This window comes from Mycteria americana, chromosome 2 (genome assembly GCF_035582795.1).
Source record: "Mycteria americana isolate JAX WOST 10 ecotype Jacksonville Zoo and Gardens chromosome 2, USCA_MyAme_1.0, whole genome shotgun sequence".
Lineage (NCBI taxonomy): Eukaryota > Metazoa > Chordata > Aves > Ciconiiformes > Ciconiidae > Mycteria > Mycteria americana.
The window spans coordinates 25,920,384-25,942,860 of NC_134366.1; the positions used below are offsets into that span (position 1 = coordinate 25,920,384).

The following is a 22,477-nucleotide window of genomic DNA, read 5'->3' on the forward strand; positions in this document are numbered from 1 at the left end:
GAACAATGTTTAATACACTTGAATCTTCTCTTTTCCCTTTCCTCTTTTACTTGTGTCTGAATTGCACATCATATGCCAAAAGCAGGTTTTCTGAAGAGCATCTTGATTGCCGAAGTTGTTGTTTATAATCTGTAGCTCAAGTTCAAACATCCTTAAAGTTGAAAATGTCTAAAAATCAATGTGAGGCAGTTTTAGATGATTATCTTAGAAACAGGTTATGAGAATCTAAGATTGATATGCCTTACCTGTCTGCACATGTTTCTTAAAAGACTTCAAGAATAATAGCTCATTTCTTCTGCCCTCCTAAGGACTGGTAAAAGTATATAGCTTTTTCTGTCATGGTATCTGGGGGAAACGTCCCCTTCAGCCCATGTCAGGTACCATTTGCAATAGGCCTGATCTGAATAAAGGTAGACTTCAATACCTGTTTTAGTGTTTCTTGAATCAGTGCCCTAGACTAGGTATTAATTTAGCAAGATGCTGAGCACTTGCCATAAGATTGAGTGTCTTCAACTATCACTGCCATTTACACAAGCTGCTGATCCTCAGTATCTTTCTATAAGCTAAATGTAAATTTTCAGGTAAGCTTAGTCATTTCAAGAGGTTTCAAGTTTTCAAGGGCTAACATTAATCCACCTTGATTAGGACAGCTGCTTTTCTAGTTCTTTAAATGGCTGTGGTTAAATAATTTAGGAATTTAATTTCACATATGTTGAAAATTTTGTATAATCTTGCCTGAGTTTTAAATATCCATATAAAAATGCTGTCACACAGTTTCTGTGTGTCCACTGTTTGTGTGTTGCCATTACTTATGTGACTTGCACAGAGAAAAGAAAATCAGAAGGAACGCATCTCAACTGAATTTTTTTATCCTAATTGTTTTTTTTCATTATCACTGTCTTTTTATAAAGTAACCAACAGGAAAAAAAGCTGCATTAGTTTGAAACTGCCTTAAAAAGTACTGGACAAAATCAGTATTAATAAGTAGGAAAAGGAAAGAAAAAAGGCTAAAGAAATGGAATATATTCTATTTCATAAGAAGATGTCCAAAAAAAGAGGTCTCATACAGGAAATGAGAGTAGGAGAATTACCTGACTAGGATCTTAATGCAGTAGGTATTCTCAACTGTTTGAGTGTGAAATAAATAGAACAAGTTTTGAAGCATACAGTATTATGTTTCATTCTTGTTGCTTTGGTTGTTCCTTCCCCAGTCTTCCGAGTGCTCCATTTCAAATAACTCGGAGGCCGCAGCAAAACTGGATTCCCTAGCTGTCAGTTACAGGAAGAAAAATGTCCTGTGTTCACTATTTGTCTTTAGAGTGTGTCTGTATATCACTGTGGAGCAGTATTTCTGGCAATTGAGGTCTGTTTCAGAGTACATCGGAGAGAGCTAATAATATGTTTTGTGAGAACATAATGAGAATTCTTCATGGTGCTTTTTCAAGGCACAACATGATTCAAATGGCCGTGGTGTAAACTCTCAAACCTGTCAGAACAGCATAAGGTAAATGCTTAGCAGAGAGTGTAATATGGTGCAATAGGTATGTTCTGACATAAATATGATTGCCCTGATGATGATTACATCCAGAGGAGAAATCAAAGGAAATTTTTAGGCATCTACTTATTGTGCTGAAAGTTTATGGTTGGATTTCTATATCTTTTGATGGGTGAGAAATCAGTTGACCTTGTCAACTTTCAATTTGATTAAACTTTGCTGTGTCATAAAAAGGAATTTATGTTTTTAGAAAAACATTTGCTCAGTTCCTTTTAAAGTTATTTAAAAATATTCTGCAGTTACTTCCCTTCTTCAAAAGGGAATTATTTGCATTGTAACTCATTTTCATCTAGAACACATTATATTTGTGGGTTTTTTCCCCTGTGTATCCTGAATGTAATTGTTTTACAATAGCTGATAATTGCGCTTTTCTCCTAAGAGAAAGAAAAGTTGCATAAATTTTGTATCACTGAGCTGACCCTTCAGTAAAATCAGAGGGAATGCAGCCAGGGATTTTGCCAATCCCTTAGTTATCCTTCATGTCTCATCTTGGTGTGCATCCGTACAACATGCTGCCCTAATTACTTAAAAAGAGGCATTAATAATTTGGATGTTGGAGATCCCAGGCATTTTGGTACAGTCTGCTCTGGTGTGATGACTGAGCTATTTGGTTAATAACATTTCTATGCTGTGGTATGCAGTGCTATGCAGTGGTATTGCTACGCAGTGGTAGCTTCCTACCACTTTTGCTTTATATTATCTTATTCTTGCTCATGCTTTCATGGTTTTGTTGCCTTTGCAGCCTTTTAACTAGCATAGTGATAACATTGTGCTGCTCATCTGCATTCCTCACATAGTTCAAGAGATCAGCTGTGCCTGCACTGTTGAGAGGTTGATTTTTCTCTCTGATAACTTGGATAGTTAGTTACCCTTGTTTCATTGGCGTAACATCTCCCTTTCTACTAATTCAGTGAGACATTTAAAATTCACCTCTGAAATGTTATGATTTGCCTTGTAATAGCAGCGTTGTTCATGTTAAAGAATTAATGTAGTCATTTTACTGTTCTTGTACCTTGCATCATTTTTCAGCCTTTGTGTCGTCAATATTTCAGGCCATGCATTTCTGCAGACCTCCCTGTATTGGCGGTGGAGGATAAGAAACTGTAACTCCAGTCTTTCTCTTCCTCTCCATCATTATTGACTAGTAATGGTACTGAAGCTCTTTGTCATGTGTCTATGCAAGTTTTCTTTTCTGTATTTGCATATCCTATTTATTTCTCTATCCATTTCCCCCTCTGGTTTGTTTTTGTTTTGTTTTGTTTTTCTGAAAAAGAGTGGACCGTGATATGCAGGTGTTAAGCAGCTCCAATCTTTTGAGGATTTGCCTTCATTCATTCAAACTTCATCATTGAGTGTTTCAGTGCAAGCCCCCTCGATTCCTTTTGGAGCCGTAGGCAGTACGTTCTCCAAATCCTGCCCAGTCCTCACAGCTCCCTTCTCCAGTGAGTAGAGAGGAATAGTTCCAGCAGCTCCAGGGAAGTAGTTTCCTTTTGCCCAAAAGTGAGGCTGCAAAGAGCAAGGACTGCCACTGCAGCTGCCCTGCACATGGCTTAGAGCAAGTTTAAATGGAGACAGGAGATGGCTACACCCTAATCCTTCCTGCCTAGTGTTTTTGAGAGCTCAGAAGTCACGGACAAAGTTACTGAGTGCACTAATGTCAAAGCAAACAAATGGGTTCACTGAAGCTGGGAGTGCAGCTGCCTCTTCCAGTTGAGCAACACCTGCTTTCACCTTCATTTAAATAAGCAAAATGAAAAGTCTTAGGCCACCTGCCAGCTGATTGTTAAAGGCACAGCTGCTAAAGGAGCAATAAATGGTTAAATTGCACAGTTTCCAATTTTCAGAAAATTTGAGCGTCTCAAAATTTGGCACTCTTTCAAAACCCACTTCTGATCTCTACATTTTGGCATGTACCTTGTGGCATCAGGCATATTAACCCATCCCTCTTACTGGACTTGCAAGGAAATGGATAAAGAAGGTGTCAGGAAAATGGGTAGATGCTCTAGCAAGGAATTTACTGGAAACTTCCAAAGGGCTCTGGAGTGAGATGCTAGCTCACTACACTGCAGTGGAGGATACGGGTTCTGTTCAGCCACAGCCTCCCCATTGATCTTACTGTCTTCTGGATGAGAATGAGTATCTCCCTGGGATTCTGCCCCAGCCCCACTTAAAATGTCTTGGCTGTTTTTTATAGTCACTATCTCTCCATCAGAAGTAGACTGACATTTCCCCCATTTATAGGAAAAAAAATATTTCTGTACTACTTAGAGACTTCCATTTTTCATTCTGCTTGCTTGTTCTGTTCCTATGATTCAGAAGGATAGTCAGAATTATAAAACTCTTGCTTTTTTAGCAGCAAAATACTGCTGTTTGAAATGAATACATCAAGTATCGTGCTGTGGTTTGTTGTGGGACACACACTTGAAACTGAATCACTTGAAATGGATTTTTAGTGATAAGGTTAGACATTTTTAAAAGTGATTTGATTTGGGAATTCTGATAAGGTTCAGTTCAGGAATCAGCAGGATATTTAGACATCCAGGAAGAGTGCTCTTATATCCACCACATATACTCAACACAATTGGAGCTCATTATCAATGCACTCACTGTTTCAGAAATATTGTAACACCTGGGCCCGCACAGTCTTCAAATGGCAGCATGACTGGCTGCCTTCATTTACTGCAGATTGAACAAATGGTCGCCTAAAAAAAGTTGACAAAATACCCACTGCTTCGTTGGGCTCCATGTGGCTGCACAAATCTATTAAAAATTGAGATTATTACAAGATGAAGACCTTAGTTGGCAAAATAAGGAGTTGGCAGACTTCTGAATGATCTGATTCTAGTATCACACTGTTCTGTGATACTGAGCACCAGGCTTAATATATAGGTCTTAGTATATGTTACCTCCCCAGGATTTTTAGGTGAGAAAAAGAATTTTCATGATACCACTTTTGGTTTTTCTCAGACGGTGAGCTCAGCAGCTCAGTTAGCCCAGCTATAATTTCTATCTGCCTTAGTACAACAGCTTTCCTCTCCGCTGCAAATGTATTTCTGTAACGTAAGCGGCACGTATGATAAGCTTCTATTGTGCTGTGCATATGCTGTTCCTTGTGTGTAAGGAATGGCGAGTCCTGGTGTGGTGTCATAACGAGGCACACTCGTTCCTCCGATGTGTTGTGACTGGGCACCAGGCCAGAGACAAAGGGTTTCCAGTACCCGAGAAGTACAGTGCGCTTCACTGCTTTGGAGTGGGGTTTTGCTCTGGGAAAACGTGGATTGGTTTCTGTGAAAAGCATTGGGTCAGGTCCTGGTGTGGCGGTGATCCTTATTGGGAATGGATGTGATCCCAAATGCGCTGGTTTGTTCAAATACTTGTAGTTAAACAAAGGTATAGTGAAGAAACATAATTTTATTTTAAATAAAAATGTTTTCCTTGCTATTTTTATGATGACTCATAGGAAGGTGCATAAATTTGGTCTGTTAATTATTTAAATAAGGTCTCCAGCTGAATGGCAGCTTGAAGCCCTTAAGTATCCTGACGCAATGGTGTAGCTTTGCCCGTGCCAGTGATATTGGACACTGTGACACTCGGTAGGAATTTGTGTGTGTTAACTGAGCCAGTTTTACGGTCTTCAAAAAGACCATAAAGCCAGCTTTATGATCCAAAAGCAGCATTGCTTTTCCGATAAGCCAGTGTTTCCAAAAAAACCCTGTGTAGTGCATACCTGAAATTCAAATGAGCCAGCTGCTGAGCCAGCACAGCAGGCCTTGTGGAAGTACATTTCATAAAAGCCTCCAACAGGCTTTTGGCAATTTTTTTTCCTCCCTTTTTCGGTTTAACGAAAAAAGTCAGTAAAAAAACTTGAAATAAATCTTTAAAGAGCATATTTAGGAGAGGACGGTCGGTTTGGGTGGGTTATTCCAAAGGCTTTACAACACAAACAGGATAGGAAATCTGAAATGCAGAGTATATACCTTTCTGTACAGAGTAAATCAGAGCAGATTTTAAAGGATATGTAAACAAGCATGACTTGTGACCCAGGGGGTCCTTCTGACAGAAAATTGCTGTCTTCCTTCTCCTTCGCAGTGAAGGAAACTGTTCTGTTTGTTCCCAAATGATAAGGAAGAGACCTTCCAGCACAGAAATCAGCAGCAGGTGCTTCTTCGCATGTATGAACATCAAGATCTTCCTTGCTGAAATCATTCCCTCTCTATAACCTTATTTGAGAGCTCACAAGCTCTGGCAGTGCCAGAAGAGCAAACTTGCCTCCTTGGAAGAAGGGGAGACAAATCTGTTGAGGTCAGCTGTAGTATTCTGCATGAGTTTTCTTCCCAGTCTTTTCCTGATCCACAGCTTCGAGGTCTACAAAAGCTTTCAAATTCTCTTCTCTTCTTACGAAGGATCAGTTTCATCCTGTTGAGGTGTTTTATAGTTTCTGCAGCTCCAAAGCAGATATGAGAGACACTAAGTCTAGTTTAATGTCAGGATTTTTTTATTCTGATGATGGGATTGTTTGCTGATGGAAGGAGACTCCTCAGCACAGGTGGCTGGGAAAGCTGGAGGGACAGGTTCTCAGTTCTGCTGCTTCAGCCGCTTCAGCATGGAGCATCCCTCACAGAGGAGCCCTCTTTTCACTTTGGAGTGAAACAGTGTCTCCTTTTAGCATGTGCTACACTGTTTAATTAACTTGTAATTTGGCTAAATTGCTGCATGGTTGCACTGGTTTGAGGGAAAGTGCAGTCTCTGTCAGGAGTTTGCCTTTTTTCCTTTTGCTGCTAATTTCAGATCCTCTCTCTACAGCATAGGCCCCTCTGTTTTCAACATTTGCCAAATCCTGTTTTCTTAGTGTCTTTAGCATTTGTCTCATTCACAGAAATGTTTTAGTAAGAATTACTAAATAAAAAACCAGTTTTTTCCCCTATGTGAACCTTTATGAAACTTGCAAGTTAGTAAAATAGGGTGTTATGATGAGATGTGCTGATTACCTGTAGGAAGAGGATGCTACAGCCCAGCACAAGTTGTTTCACACTTGCTTTTTTCTCATTGTGAAATTTAGATTAAATGTCTCTGGTTTTGCTTTCTCTCCAATTTAGATTGGATTAGGGACAGAATCAGTTTCTAAAAGTCATCTCATTGTCAGAGCTGTTTCTGTGATTCAAAGTGTAGTATGTATTTAGTAGGTCCTTTTCGGAAAAAACAAAACTCTCCCTTAACTGAGTAGTTAAGGACACTGGCATATCAGACCTCAGCAGTGCTTTGTTGTAAGGCTGGGGATTTAATTTAACGCTGTCCTGATGGTCTGCAGTGCTGGGTCTGTGGTGATGCCTGCTCTGTTCCTCCTTCTCCTCCTCCTCCCAGCTGTTGTGCCCAGCTCGTGCAGAGAGAGTAGGCAGAGTCTGGCTCTGCGAAGGCGGACAAGCGTGTTTATGAAGTCTCCAGTCCCCGTCGTCTTCCTCATGTTAGCACAGTTGCAGTAGTGTCTCTGCCAGGGTCCCTTAAAAAGGTAGCTGTCGTTACCATGGCTATGAAGAGAACAATGAGTTTGTTTACTTGTGCCGCAAACAGCATGGAAACAGTGTTGGGATAAATTTAACTTTTTGATGCAGGCAGCTACTCAAATATCATTTATATACACAAAGTAAAGTTGGAAAAATCACATATTAAAAAGTTTTCCTGGCGAGACTTCTTTGGGTTTTGCCTCTATGGGGAAAGTATGTTAAGAACAGTTGGGTCCTTTACTGTTTCAAGTACCTCATTTTTCATCTTTGACAGAGCTAAAGCACAAATATTAGTTGAACTTGATTTTTTTTAAATTAATGTGCGTAGTTAAAATTTTGTGGGAATGTTGATAGTAATTTCATGTTTTGCTTCCCTCATCCACACTGGCACATTACCTAAATGTTTTTGAAGCCAGCTTCATCATAAACTACTCCTTATGCTCAAAGCAAGTGGTTTTATTACCCACGTATAATGGAATGGTGATATTCCACTTGATGGCTGAAAGAGTCAGCATTTTGCTGTAGGTGAACCTCATTCTGTTCTTACTGGTTCTTTTTCACCTTAGAGAATAAGCCTCAGTAACTTCTGTTTTTTCACAAAACAGCATCACTTTACGTACAGCAGAAACAAGCTTATGGGGTTGGTGAGGAGGTGCCTTCTCTCTTTTTTGTTGCCGTTGTGTCCTGTACTCATTGTCTGTGTAGCAGGTACTTCTTAGAACTCTTGAAAGAATTTAATACCTTGCTTTGTTTTTTTGTTAAGACAATGCTTGTATCGTTCACAGAATAATTTGCAAAAGAAGTACTCCAATCAGCTTGTTTTATAACCAGCCTTGTTTTCTCTTAAATCCATGATTCTGGTTTAATGTCCTGAATAAATGCAGATCACATTAAACATATTCTGCTACGCATTACCGTTGTGCATATAAAATGGTGGTTGTGGAATTTCTTTTTTCTTTTACCATGTATCATCACTGCAAGTTTTTTTTATGATTTTGATAGCATTTACAGGGACATAAGGAAGCAAAAATACAACCCATTTTATACATAAAACTAAGAATAAGGATTTGAAAGTCTGATTTTCTCTGTAAAGAATTATGGGCTCTTTTTAAACACTTTTGTTCTGAAGAGGAATCATACAAGTTACATTACCTTATTTTCTGTATGCTATTTCACTGGTATTTTCTCTCTTACCTATATGGGAATAATGAAGGGATGTTTTGATGACAGTTGACTGAAAAATACAGAAAGTTTCCTCTTTCCATATGTAAGAAAAATCATTTTTACTAAAATACAGTTTTCAGGCTCTGAACAAGGCCTTTAGTGTTTTCCACATGGGAGGAGACTGCCTTGTTCACACAGCCTCATTTCAGTTGTTTTAACTTTGAATTGATTCCTGGTTTAGGAACTATATGTAATTTTTGCCATTCATTTAATGAAGTAAGGCTTCGATATATTAAATCTCAAGGACAATTAATAGGCATATGGTCTGTATTTTTCATGAATCCAGATAAATATATTGTTGCCATCTTAGCTGATAGACATTGTTTCTGTAGCAAAAAATGAGGTGACTTCTTCATTGCAGCTGGGAACCCTGAAACATCCACAACCTTCCCAAAGTTAAAATGTGTTCGGCCTCAATCTAACAAACGCGTAAGTGCGTTACACAAACTGATAGATTTATTGTCCCTTATGGAAACTGAACTGCTAAGCTTCTGATGTGAGTAAAAGACTGGTATGGAGGCAATTCCATTTCTGTCTCTATCTTTTGGATATTAAACTTGACACTCAGCTGTCATCCATCGTGCCCAGCAGAGAGTTGAAGGAAGCCTCACTGCAGTTGTCGGTCAGCAGACTCTGAGTCAGCATGCATAATACACAAATAGTTGCTGAATTTTTTTTTAACCCATTATACTAAGACCAAATGCTAAGCTGAAGGATGAAATTCCTCCTTTGGTCTTCACTCCTACACATACTTTGTGCTCACTGACATTATCAGGTGGTAATACAGCACTTTCCCTGATTGTGGAAGATGTGGTTAAGATCTACCTAACAGTGAATCCTGAGGAGGGGAATGCAGCAATAGTTGGATCATCTGGGCAAATGGCTTAGCACCAGGACAGACTGCAAGAGGGATCAATCACATAAGCCTCTCCTCTTCCAGACTAGATGGGACATTCCACGTTCAGAGGTGACTCTGGGAGTGATGGAGCTGTTGTAGCAAAATCCTGGAACTCGCACTGCTTCTCAAGAGCCAAATCTAAAAAGCAGGAAAGTATTTCCTCTAACAGAAAGGAAAAGGACTCCTAGGTTTTTGACTAAGTTGAAAGCTTCATTAGACATGTGTGTTTTGGGAGAATATAGCAAATCTTTGTTGAAAAACAGAACATTTGAACTTTCCAAATCTCACTCAAAAGAGAGAGATCACTAATTTGGAAGCGGCTCTGCAGTACTTATTCTCTTCCTCTTTTTATTAAGTTCAGTTCCTCAGACAGCTTTAGTCTCCCATGGTACCTCACAACCAAGGACTCACTAAATGCAGTATGTTTTACCCAGCAAATAGGAAGACCAGAACAGAAATCTTTATGATCCTTAAAAGGAAAAATAAAGTAAGAAAACATTTTTACATACAGCTTGTAACTTTTCCTAGTTAAAATTCTAGGGTATTTTTCAACAAAAACGTCTTTTTATTAACGGGAAACGAAAAGATTCACTCTCCTGACGTTTTTTTGACTAAACTTTGTTTATTCATCAAGTTGACCTAACGTGATAAAACTTGAAAATTCAGCAAATTGCTTAGCCTGATTTCCATAAATGTTGTCTAAGGAAAGGCAGCTCATTTGCATGCTGATCTTATTTTTCATTCTGTTCTGTTGCTACAAAACCCTGAATAATACCACTGGCTGCATGTTCTTTGTCCTGTTGAGGTTCAAACCACCACCTTTCTTGAGGATCATCAGATCTAACAAGGGTTAAAGCATTATTTCAGTAATATGTGGCTTTGTATATTCAAAAGTTGTAGTACAAATGGAAATGCTTGTTCTGTATTAATTATGCCAGCAGTTAGGAAAGAGCTGGTGGGAAAGATTTGCACTGCTGCTCATCTCACAAGAGATTCAGATGACTTCTCCGGACAAATTGTTACCCAGAATGACCTTATTACATGGCACTAATAGGGAATGTTTCTGCATTCGACGCAGAATACAGGACAACACAACTAATTGTGTTGATGGAGTGGCATAATGCTCACCGTAAAATAATGAGTCCCGTGGACACCAAGGAGCACATTAATTAGGGGAATTATGAGTCTTTGTAAAATCAGATGCAAAAAGCAAACAACTTTTTCTCTTGTATTAAAAAATTAAGGCAATGCAATAGACCTTAATGCATTTGTGTTGCATTTCCTGGGCAATCTTTCTATATTATGCTTGTATATAGAGATTTGAACAGCAGGTTCTGTTTTCATAACTTTCTGCCAAACCATAACAATGTCAACTGGCAGTAAGGGTATTTGGCCCTCAGTACCCTGATGTATTGTAAATCTGTTATTTTTGTATAAATAGATTTCTCACCATACAAATTAAATTAGAATATGGTCCTGATTTTGAACAGCAAGTTTCAAATGAGAAAGTAATTTTATCTCATTTGTTAGGGACTAAAAGAGCCCAGAGTGTTTTATGTTACAATTATATGTAGTGTGGAACAGCAAAACCCCAGTAGGTTTTCTTTACAGAAACCATAACCATCCTGGCCCCTGAAAAACACTAAATCCATTCCAAATTTGAGAATTGTAGATTATTCTTGTCTTAGTAAGTCAATTAAAAAAATAGGATATCAAACCATGCAAGTTGAATGTCTACCTCACTGAGAAGCAAATTATCAGTAGAGAAAGCAAACAAGTTAGTCTTTCTTTTTTTTTTTAATAATTCTCAATGGTAAATAAAAGCTTATTTCCAATATTAAGTTGGGGCTTGATTGCTGTGACAGCACTGGTTATTTTCATGTTTTCGGAACACGAAATGGAAAGAAAAAGTGTTAAAATGTAGAAGAGACAGAACTCCTGGTGGCATGCTTGGGATCAGAAGTGGTGGACCATGAAAGGATAGTCGGGGCTGGGAGGTCACCCATAAAATAACAGGTCCTGGTGTTATGGTGGTTGTCTCAGGCTGCTTTGTCTCCTGTATCTTCCACTTTCCCTGGTCGTCGCTGTAAGGTCAGGCTTGCTCTCCAGCACTGGCTGGGTAACCAGTGGTTTGCTGCAGCCGGTCAGTTAGATGCCTTTCTGTGGTGCCAAGATGTTGCCAGTGGTTTGGTCTGGATAATCACTCTTAAATGCTAAGGGATCATGGTTTGGACCATGTTTTGGATACTTGGGTTCTCCTTTCCTCCCCCACATTCCTTTTCCATGTTGGTCCCTTATTTCTCTTTCGTAAGCTGCAAAACAAGGCAGATCTTTCTCCACTGTGGTGTTACATGTAAGCTCCACTTTACTTTGTTTATAGCAGGTGTCAAAACTCATTGCTTTGGGTTGCCTAATCCCACCTCATCAAAATGGGATTGATTGCTGCTTAGAAGTATCCCTTGCAAGGTGATGCTTACAAATCACTTTATGTTGACATACCTTTGGGCAGTGACTGTTTCATTTTCTCCAAAACCACAGTTGTTTCACTGCTGCCTTCTGCTTGTTTGTTGATTGATAGTCACATATTGTGAATTTCTGTATTGTGCATGTTAAAAATTGTATGGAAGAAGGATGATCTTTATAGTGTTTGTACAATGCATTAAAATACAGTGTTTGGATCCTTCCCTGAACTACCAAGTGCCCCTACCTTAAAAATGATAGGCATTTAGATGATAGAAAACCCTAGCTGTTTTTAGCCTGACTGCTACCCTTGACAGAAGGTGTAAATACTGTAGGCGGTTTGAATACTCCAATGCACAGAACTTGTTCGTAGCTGGCTCTTAAACACTGTAACAGCAGATGTGCTGGAATATTATTAAAGAAGTGGATTGGGAAAGTAGTGAAACAAAAAAATTGTGAGTCACATAAAAGTCAGTATAAAAGTGATCTCCCCTGAAACCCTCTGTTACTGGACATGATGTTACTTTGAAAATCAGAATAATCCGTTTCTTAGCTCCAAGTTCTACATTAAATGGATCTGATACTTATTCTACCTTTCACTGGAAGTTTCAGATTTTTTTACCTAGTTTTAATATTCATCTGTTCAGTGCCTTAGCTGCCTATGTCTCATCTAAAATAAGAGACGATTAAGAACATACATTTAGAAGGATGTGGCTAATTTCCTTATATTCATACTGTTTCATGAGAGAATATTCCTTTGATTTGCTAAGACGGATTGTAAAGTTGAGGACCATATTAATGTAAACTGATGATGCAAGAATCTGTGTTTTTAATCCACGGGCTCCCTCTCCTGGTCAGGGAGGTGCTTGGCACCAGGAGTTTGATTAATACAGAGGCCAGCTGAAAGTTATTTGCAAATTGATTTAATAATGACATAGTGTCAACGGTGTCTCCTAACTTCTTCTTCTACGTTTAATCAGAGAATTGTGCTCTCCCTAATAGCAATAATGAAATGAATACGGGTGTTGTGATGAATCAGGGTTGCAGGGCCGGGTTTATCTTACTCAAATGCCAATTAAGACATATTTCACAAGGACTGAAAGCAATGTCCTACAAACAATATTTACAAATAAAAACAGTGAACTTGCATATCCAAATAACCACATGAACGTATACTGTCTAATGGAACTGATACTGTCATCTTTGTTTCTCTGACACCTTGGTGCTCTGCTTTCACCTAGTGGTCATCCTACATCTAAATTGCACTATTTGCTTATTGTATTTGATAGTGGGAAAGATGATCTTTGCATTAATATTCTTAGATTAGAAACATGTTAGTATTGTAAATTGCTTAACAAACTTGAGGCCCTAGAGTCATAAAGCACACCTTGTAGGTAAGAATTGTATCTGTTTAAGAGATCACTTACTTTTGCGTCAAGTTTTTAAGCCAGTTTCTAAATTTTATGAAATAAATTTCTGGCAGAGTCAAAGAGAATTTTTTTGTGTTTTAGCTTCCCAGTCTTGCTTCTAATAATTTTTTTAAGCTTGAATTTATCGACATGAACAAATGTTTACATAGCTTAAGAAGTGCAACAAATATTCTAGAGCGGTCCTTCCTTTAATGCTCTTAATGCATATGTATATTGCAGCAGACACAATTAAAAAAAAAAAGCTCTTCAGCTCCAAATGATTGGGAGTAGACGTCTTGTAGTCTGCCCTGAAGTGTCACAAACCTTCACATACTTGGACCACAGATTTTCACACTATGTGCTTGTTTTGTGCTGGTGTAAGTGACCACGGAATATCACAGTGACTCAAGATATGCAGGTCCAAAAGATTTATTCAGAAGATCTGCAGTGCAGGTAGGGGCAGGGCTTGCAGGGGGTTTTGTACATTCATGACAATGTAAAACAAGCACACAGACTGCTGTGAAATGCTTTCCCTTTAGAATATCAGCCTTTTATTCCAGGGCCTGAGTTTATAACAAATATTTAAAACAGTCCCTAGCATTTTCATTCATGTTAGAAAATTGAGTGTAAATTTGTAACAAGGAAGATCCCACTTAGTGAAATGTCAAATTCTACAGCTCATTCAGAAAATGCATTTATAGAGCTGCTACTTTAGGTGTTCCTCTTGGCTCCACTTAAAGCAAGCATTGACAGTTATGTCTCACAAAGCAAAAACAGGTTTGGGAGGACTAATTATAGCAGTTCTCTCAATTTAGTTATTATCTGTGCAAAAGACACAGGGGGTGAACTTTTCATGTGAGGAGAGGATATAAGATGCACATGAGAAGTGTTAAATACTTTGCTGCTGAAAGTTGGTCTGACTTAGGCTACAAGAAGGAGGACAGTTGAAGTGAACAGAAACAAAGCATAATGCATGAGTCAATAAAGTCTGTATTTCCTAAAAATTTACTATTTTTATGTATACTACATCCACGTAAAATGACAACTATTTGCTGTGCATTCTTGTTCGTGTCATGCTCTTGGTCATCTGCTTCACCATCTGTGCAAATCTTCTATCCTAGGTATTGACACTTGTCATCCTAGGTAGCTTGACACTTGTATCCTAGGTAGCTTGACACTTGTCAGTGGAAAGTAGCTTTAACATGTACTGGTTAAATAGGCAACCTGACAGGAACACGGCACTGTTCATGTGCTTTACGGACTACACTGGTACCTTGAAACCGTGGTAATAATTTAACTTTTTGTACCCTCTTCCTCCACCCTTCCCCCCAGAATTAAGCCTATTTAAAGTTTAGATTGTAAGATACATTGAGCTCTTTGGAGGAGTGGCTTTATGCAATGCTATGACTTGTTACGTCTTTTCCATTAAAGCAATGTGTGGTTTTTTTCTTTTTTTTTTTTTTTTTTCCTCTTTTTGTGCACAGGTACTTGGAACACCAAACGAAGATACATGGCCTGGAGTCCACTCTTTACCCCATTTCAAACCAGGTAGGTTGAAGTACCAAGTTCATCCAAATTCTCTTCCTGGAAATACAGGACACAGATAATTACATCCCTGTCCACAAGCTTCACAATGACCTGGTATGCAGTGCACGAACCATAATGCACTTTTTCTAGCTGCTTACTTTCTATTGTGCTCAGGGTGGGAGTTTTGTTTAATTTCTTTGCTTTCTTTTGCATTTTCTCGTGTTTATTACAGTATGAGCCCTGACCTGCTTGCATTCCTCAGCCACTGGGTATTGTACCTTTCAGATTGCTGGTAGGTTGATTCCAGATCAGTATTACTTTTCCGCAGACCACCCTGAATTTTGAGAAATACTAAAGGAAACTAAAGAGTAGAAAAAAGACTTTGTGAAAACTGAAGTTACTACTAGATCATCTGTTAGTATGTTTCTACAAAGGTTCAGTTTTTTAATGTGTTGTACTTGACATTGTCATATTCTACAACCATTCTTGAAAAGCTGTTTCACCATCTGATACCTTTGTGTAAGAGGAAGCAGTTTGTTCCCTAGAGACTAGAAGTACATGGTCAGCTTCATTATGCTATATATGAATGTATATGTATATATGTAATATATATAGTCTTGTGAACTTTTGAGTGGGGATCTTAGAAATACTGTTTTTTAAACATCCCAAGCAGGTGAATGAGTAGGAGACATGTTGGCTGGTGGGGGTGGAGAAATACTGGAACTGGTTGTCCAGAGAGGTTTGACATCTCCATCCTGTTCAAAACCTGACTGGACAGGGCCTGGGCAGCCTGAACTCGTTGGACCTGCTGTGAGCATGTTTGGACTAGATGGTAAAGAGAAGATTACTAGATGCTTCCAGATGAAGCACTTAATTGGCTCCCAGTATATTTTACTAGGATGAGTCTTCAGTTTATAACCATATGACTAAAGTCTGGAAGTGCATGACAGAATTGACCCAGGAATCCCATTTCAGATGTTTTTGTCCTTGCAGGCCTAAGGTCTCTCAGTAACTCCTGGGTCTCCTTTACTGCAGATGATAGTCCCTTCAGCTTTTGTCCTAAACTGTGACAACCTGGCATCCTATGTAATTTAAACCTAATTTCCAAGTCACCTTATAGGTTGGACATAAAGAAGATTATTCCCTTTTCATTCCAGCATGTCTTATTCGTCACATCTGCAAGATCATAGTGGCTTCTTTGGGGCAGCAAAAAGGCAGGAGATGGGGCAAAGGAGTTGAAATGGACAAAGAGATTTAGGCAGCTCTCAAAGTAAGAGATAGAGAAACAAATACATTGTAGGGGTTACCCTGATAGTAACACAAAGCCTCGAGAAAAGGGGATGCAGACAGCTTTATTGCACATTGCTTTTCAGTCTCTGTCATAGTCCTGCCTTATTGCTGTATAGTGAAATCACTCTCTAGTGCTCTCAAGTGAATTAGTAGAACTTTTTTAACAAGTGCAGTTTTTCACTGAAATACTAAGAATACTACAGTGTTCTTCTCTAAATCAGTGAGTTATTAAGTTTAAAAGCTTTTGTGTTTCTCATTCTTGGGATTGATTAAAAGGTGAGCGTATACACAGAATCCTTACAGAAATATAGTCTGTAAGCAGTCCAAAGCAGTCCAAAGACATTGGGTTTTATGCAACAATAGTAAAGAGGAGGAGAAAACCTGGAGATGTCAGTGAGTGCTCTTTGGGTTTGTTCTTGTTTTTATTCTTCTGTGTGATACAGAAAAGTTTTGAACAGTAGATGGCAGCCAAGAAATTTCCTGGTTTCATTTTTCTGTTTGGCTTCCAAGTGTGTTAAGGGATGTGGGTTTATTACCACAGAAGAACATCAGGAAATAAATCCACAGTAGGCACTTCATTAAATCTAATTTTTATACAGGCATTGTGTTAGACTTGCTTTTATTTTCTCCATCCCAGAGTATGGATTTTGTCAGCTATGAATACATAATATTTATACAAATGCAGAATGGGGACAGGAGGAAAGATGACTGAAACAGAAGATGGTCACTCGATATTTTCACCATTTCTGCATGGTGTGGTCTTTGTTCTCTCTGATCCTTTCCATGACTGTGAAGTATGTAGATTTGCAAGTCAGAGTAATTACTACTCTTGCTGGCAATTATTTAATCTTTCTAGGGCCTGTTAATGCAAAGCGCTGAGCTCATTAATTCCTGTACACTATGGAGGTCTGAGAGCACTCCAAAGCAAAAAGCCCTCTTCTGTACACATACTATGTTCTGCACTCCCTTTGTACCACCCATATCCTTCATGACCTTGGTAAAAGGATTTGTTTTTTGTCTTACAGTTCCTTATTTGCTGATTTTAAAAATTACAGCAATAGAAAGCATAATCTGACTGGACAACCAAAACTTGGCTTACATACCTCAAAATTGAGTAATTGGACTTTATGCTGCTAAAGTGTGGAATGGTTAGAGCAGCAAAACACATCACCTCTGGGATCAGACTAGGGTACCAGCATCTAAAGCATGCTCTGCACAAAGTGCTCTGACCTATGGCCTGGGCTGGAATTACACTATTTGCTCATGCTGGTAGGGTCATTGGAGCTGTTTGGTCATGGATACCAGGTTCTCTGTTGCTTCTTAAAAAAATGCTTTCCTTCATGCCATTCTGTGCACAGAAGTTTTCTGGCTATGGCAAGGCTGCATGGTCCCCTTCCACAGATGCTCAGCCAGGCATGCTCCCCTCCCTGTTGGTCTGAAATTGTTGTTACACCCTAGAGAAAATTTCATCAGTGTATGGGACTGAAAGACTCTTCTTTCCCGGCTGACTTCTTTGGAGCAAAAATGGTTAATGCTTTAATAATACATTTAAGATGACTTAATCTTTTCCTTTCTTTAGCAGAAGAATGCAGGAGGGAACCTGAAATGTCTTGCCAGATCTGAACCAATTCCATTATTCTTTAAGATTTGTGAAATTACTGCATTTAAATATAGATGATATGGGGTTAAGTAGCTCCTGTGCTTTGCGTGTCTTTGTGAGTTTTAAGACTGATAGCTGCAAACAGTAAGTGTGATAAATTGAGAAGTGCAGAGAGCACTGGTGATGAGGATATCAACATCCACTCAGGCAAGGCTTTGATGCTGTAAACTGAGTTGTGTAAGCATAAAACAATGGGATTTGAACAGAAAGTATCAGTAATAAATAGTTACTGTAGTTAAAAAAATGCTGGGCACATTAAATGTGTGTGGAGTTGGGAAAACTGTTGAGAGTAGAAACAAAATTCATTGTATTTCTTGTTTGCATACAGACTTAAACAACTAATTTTCATGCTGTGATTTGCTAGGGCACAGTCCTGTGCTGCAGAGAGCTAATCACAGTTTACTAGGAAAAACATGTCTGAAAAACATGGCATTAGTCTCTTCTCTACTAGAGTGACCAAGGGTCTGATTATTATGGAAAGCAGCCAGTGCATAAACAACGATGATCTCTGACATCTTAATATGCAGGAGCATTTCTGAGGCTGAATAAGAAATGTGTTCCTAAGGCTAGCTGTGGGTGGCTCTACATCATCTAAACCCCTAACCTCAGTGATTTTAACAGGCTGTAATTGTGAAAATAAAACGGTCATAATTTGTTTTGCCATTTAAAAAGTCAGAAAACAACTTGTATTTTATCTGCCTGCTTTGAGATCTTTGATTACTTTCCATCTCACAAATACCCTAAGTAATATGGGAGATACTTAAAATTAAAAGCTGACCTGGTCTTTGAGCTTTCTCTGTGCCTCAGCCTCGGTCCTCTCAGTTTGTGTTTGCAGATGTATACACATGTGTACACAGACATACATGTCCTGATTAGTAAATTACTTAAGGACGATCTAAATAATCAATTTGAAAATCCTGAAATACTTCAGGAGTATTTCAGTAACTTCAGGTTACCTCTGTGATGCATTTAGAAGCTGTTATTATTGCTGCAATCTTGAGTCGGTCTGCCTGTACTCATGTATCACCAAAGAAACCCAGCCATTCAGAATCACTGTGAAAGTAAGTTATGTGCCCTGAAATAAGAAGGCAGTTTGAGGAAATTATGACAGAGTGTTAGGTGTTGTTTCAATAAAATCTTGAGGTTTCATCCAGCTTGGAAGCTTCATGTTACAGGTTATTGGACAGAGACACTGTAAATGATGAACATGGCCCTCTGACATGTGACTTGGAGAACATGTTTTCACTATTTATTCTTTTGTTACAATACTTTAAAAAGTATGTAGATTTGCTGCACTAAAACAGATCCAACCACTGATAGTATCACTGGACCAATGTCTCCAGGAACAAAATGAAAGTAGGCATCTACTGTCTCATCTGCATGAGTGGAGATGGAACGGTATTCCAAAACAAGCTGCTTCCTTACTGGACTTGTGTCTGAGTTCCTGATTTTTGTGTGTTATCCTCTCCATCATCATTAAAATTCCTATTTTTCTTAGTCTGGAGTCTTACCTTCCTTTCTCTGCCAGCCATTTTGTCTGGATTCAGAGTCCTGCCCAAATAGTTGAGCAAGATAAGCCTTTCATATCAGCATCTACACTTAAGTTTTCATTCTTCCTAAATTCTCAATTAGTGTTTGGGACCGATGCTGCATAACCTCCATCCTGGGAAGTTAAACAGAGATTTATCAGAAGGTACTGTCAGTGAGCAAGGTGGGAGAAGGTAAGATTTGGTCACAATAGAAGATAAATGAAGTGGTGGTGGCCATGAAGAGATGGTAGCCATCGAGGAGAAGTATTAACTTGTTAGGAAGGTGGAGAAAATGTGAGAATGCTTTGTAATGTTCACTGTACCTCAGTTTCCTTACAATACTGTTTCTATGTGACAGAAAGTTAAATATTTAATCCTGGGCTGATGATGTGGGATCCTGAACCTTGCTGTGTTCAAGAAATGATCAGATTAATATAAATATACCTGAGAAGGTGCATTTATGAGACAGGGAAACATCTACTGAGCACTGTTTTTTAAGAGAATCCCTAAAGTCAAGATGAAAAGAATTAAGAGAAAGATACTCTCCTTAAGGAGAAAGCAGAAGACAGAAAGAAACAAGAGAGAGAAAACATCATTCATAGTAAATACTGCATAACACAGAGTCTGCCAGAGATTGACAGATACTTCATGGATTTATTAAAAAAATCCTGAGTCTGTGACTGACAAAACCATGGCAGAGCTGGTGTTGGGACTCAGGAATTCTGCTTTGCTTCCCAGGTGATCAATAAATACAGATTTGGTTTAGAAATATGATCTGCCTACCTGCATCTTAACAGCTGATTGATAGCCAAGTTTTTTCAAAGGTTTAAGTCTTCATTTAGAGTAGGGCTGGGCTGAGAAAATAAACTCCTTTGGCATGAAGCTGTGGAAATACTGTATATGAGGATGCACGGCTTTTCAAACTTTCATAACAGTTTTTCCTATAGAGTTTCACCAAAGCCTGTCAACAATTTGTTACACACTGAATCAATGTCTTGTTTGTTTACATCTACGCTGATGCCAGCGAATGTTCCCAGGCGATGTGGGAGTCTCTGCTGTTAAACTGTTAGAGCAGCCTCTGGCATGCCTTTAGCTCATGACAACTAGCACTTCCAAATAATTAATTCCTGGGCATGGTTTGGGAGTTAGTGTGGGCTGGGGACCGCTCCCAGTAAGAAATATGCCTTGCATGTGTTGGAGGATGGAGGCGGAAGGGTGCTGCAGGAGTACGGACACAGGACAGTGGTGGGGTCTCAGCCAGACAACAGTCCCAAGCATGTTCAACTTACTGGTATAGATACAGTCTTCAGGAATTTGAGTACTTGAAGAAAGGAGACAGAGGGATCTGTAAAAGAGAATTAATTTCAAATTTCTCCCCCTCTTCTTTAGTTTTGGCAAAACTGTAATATTCGGTGTTTCCTCAGGTCTCTGGTATCCACAACTCAAGGGAACAGAGTTGTCAGTGTTTTCATTCTTTAAACAAAACTGCTTAAAACGGAAAAGTTAAAGTATCTACTGTATATGCAAGGGAGCCAGGGTGAGCACTGCTAAAAGGTGGAGACATTTACTATAAAAGCCCAGTGCTTTAGACAATGCTGGCTATTAAAATGACATTTTTTATTCATGCTCAGTAGAGAATGTAGAAAACAGCATCTATCGTCCCTCTTTACACAGCCTCTGCTCTGCTAAAGCAGGTGCTTTTGGGAGGGAGGAGAGGGGATGGGGATGGAGGGTGGGGAATTGAAGTAATTTTTCTCAAGATGTTTGGCATACAAAAGCAAAGTTTACCTCATGATTATGATAAAATTCCAATTGTGATTAGACTTTGGTAAAAACTCTAATTGCACATTAGGGCTGTAAATAGTGCTTGAAAATTTTGCTTGTCAGTATGGATGCTTGTCTTTATATCTTTAGCTAACATAATTTAAATATTTTTAGGGTTGAATCTTTAATAAAAATAGCATGAGTCTTACATATCACAATATAGTGTTAGTCACTTTAGACTTTTAATTTAAATGTAAAGAAAACCTATTTAAAGAAATCATGCATTAGACTTTTCAAAGAATTATTGTGATGTTTAAATATTTGCATTTAAGCTAATCACATTTGATTTTAAATAAAGAACATTAATCAAGGAATGCATATTAGCAAGCATGTTTTGATTAACAACATAAAAAATGCCTTGAAGTCAAGCTGCATTTTAAGTTCTTTGGTTTAGACTAGAAGCTGATTATCAATAGTGCTAAAAAGGAGCTAAAAAATCAAAATGTAGTCTGCTTCTAATTCCTTATGTAGTTTTTCTTGCCTATGCTAGGTCCTTTCAAGGCAACCGTGGCAAAGGTATAATAGTTCATGTGTTTTTCTGACTGATAAAAGAGGAAAAAACCCTCATCTTGTTTTATGTTACTTAAAATGCAAGTGCTTATTTTTTCAATTCTCACAGCAGACCAGTAGTTCCTTCAGTGGTCTGCTAATAAGCTCACTAGTGAGTTCTGCGGAAATTTGCTTCTGTTTGAACCTGCCCTTGATGCAGGGCTGTCAGATGGAGCGTGTTTATCAGGCAGATAATGATGTTTGCAGTGGAGAGCATGTAGGTATATATGTGGGCACACAAATGAGTATGCATATATAACAGTGTCGCTGTAGAGCGGTTGGCTAAAGGAAATAAGAAATAGAAAGAAACAGAAATACTGTCTATTTCTATAAGAAATAGAAATACTGTCATTTCTAAGATCACTTAACATAGTTGGGTGTAATGGATGAGCTTTCTGCCACAGGCTTTTTTTCCCCCTAAGTCTTCAAGCTGAGTACAATTTGGGAGCAGTTGTTTTAAGAACGTATTTTTTTTGATGCATCAGGTTTGTCAAATCAACAAGCTCAAGAAATTTACTCCCTCTCTTCCCTCTGGTTGCTCACTTCTTCCATTTTGCAGTTGTTATTCCAAAAGCCTCCTGGATGCTGCTGTTTGTGGGGCACGGTCGTAAAAAACTTCCTTGGCACATGAGGCATTGAGTAAGCTGTGCTGCAAGGTCTGAAGCAAATAGCAACTAAATCCATTTACTGCCAGAAGAATGTTTGTGTAACTGCACCAGCCAGTATCTGAGTGGGTCGCCTTTAGTGCCCAGCAGAACAGTGAATCTTGGCTCTGAAGCTGGGATTCTGAAGGTGTGGATGTAAAATATTAGCCTACTCGTTTTCTATACTCTTTTAAAATCTTAAGAGTAAATGGTATCCTACAGGAAGATCTTGCAATTGGTACTTCTTTCCCGTAAGAAACTATGAGTACTGTATGTTTGCTCTTATTTATGCAGCCCTACGTAGGGATCTCTTTACACAGCTTTTGATTATGAACACGCCACTCAATTAATCAAAATTTGGCTAACTTGGCCTTCTAAGCAGCAAATGGTAAACACTTTTAGGTGCT

General features: G+C 38.7%; 1 protein-coding gene across 7 annotated transcripts in view; it reads left to right on the forward strand.

Annotated features, from left to right (window-relative positions):
• CDK14 (cyclin dependent kinase 14) overlaps positions 1–22,477 on the forward strand; it is a 357,378-nt gene that overhangs the window by 208,373 nt on the left and 126,528 nt on the right. For all 7 annotated transcript variants that reach the window (XR_012774172.1, XR_012774170.1, XR_012774171.1 and 4 more), the window contains one exon: positions 14,532–14,595. Coding sequence is in view for 4 of the 7 variants with exons in the window: in XM_075492799.1 (XP_075348914.1) it covers positions 14,532–14,595 (64 nt within the window). In the remaining 3 variants the exon portion in view is untranslated. The remainder of the gene's footprint in view (positions 1–14,531; positions 14,596–22,477) is intronic.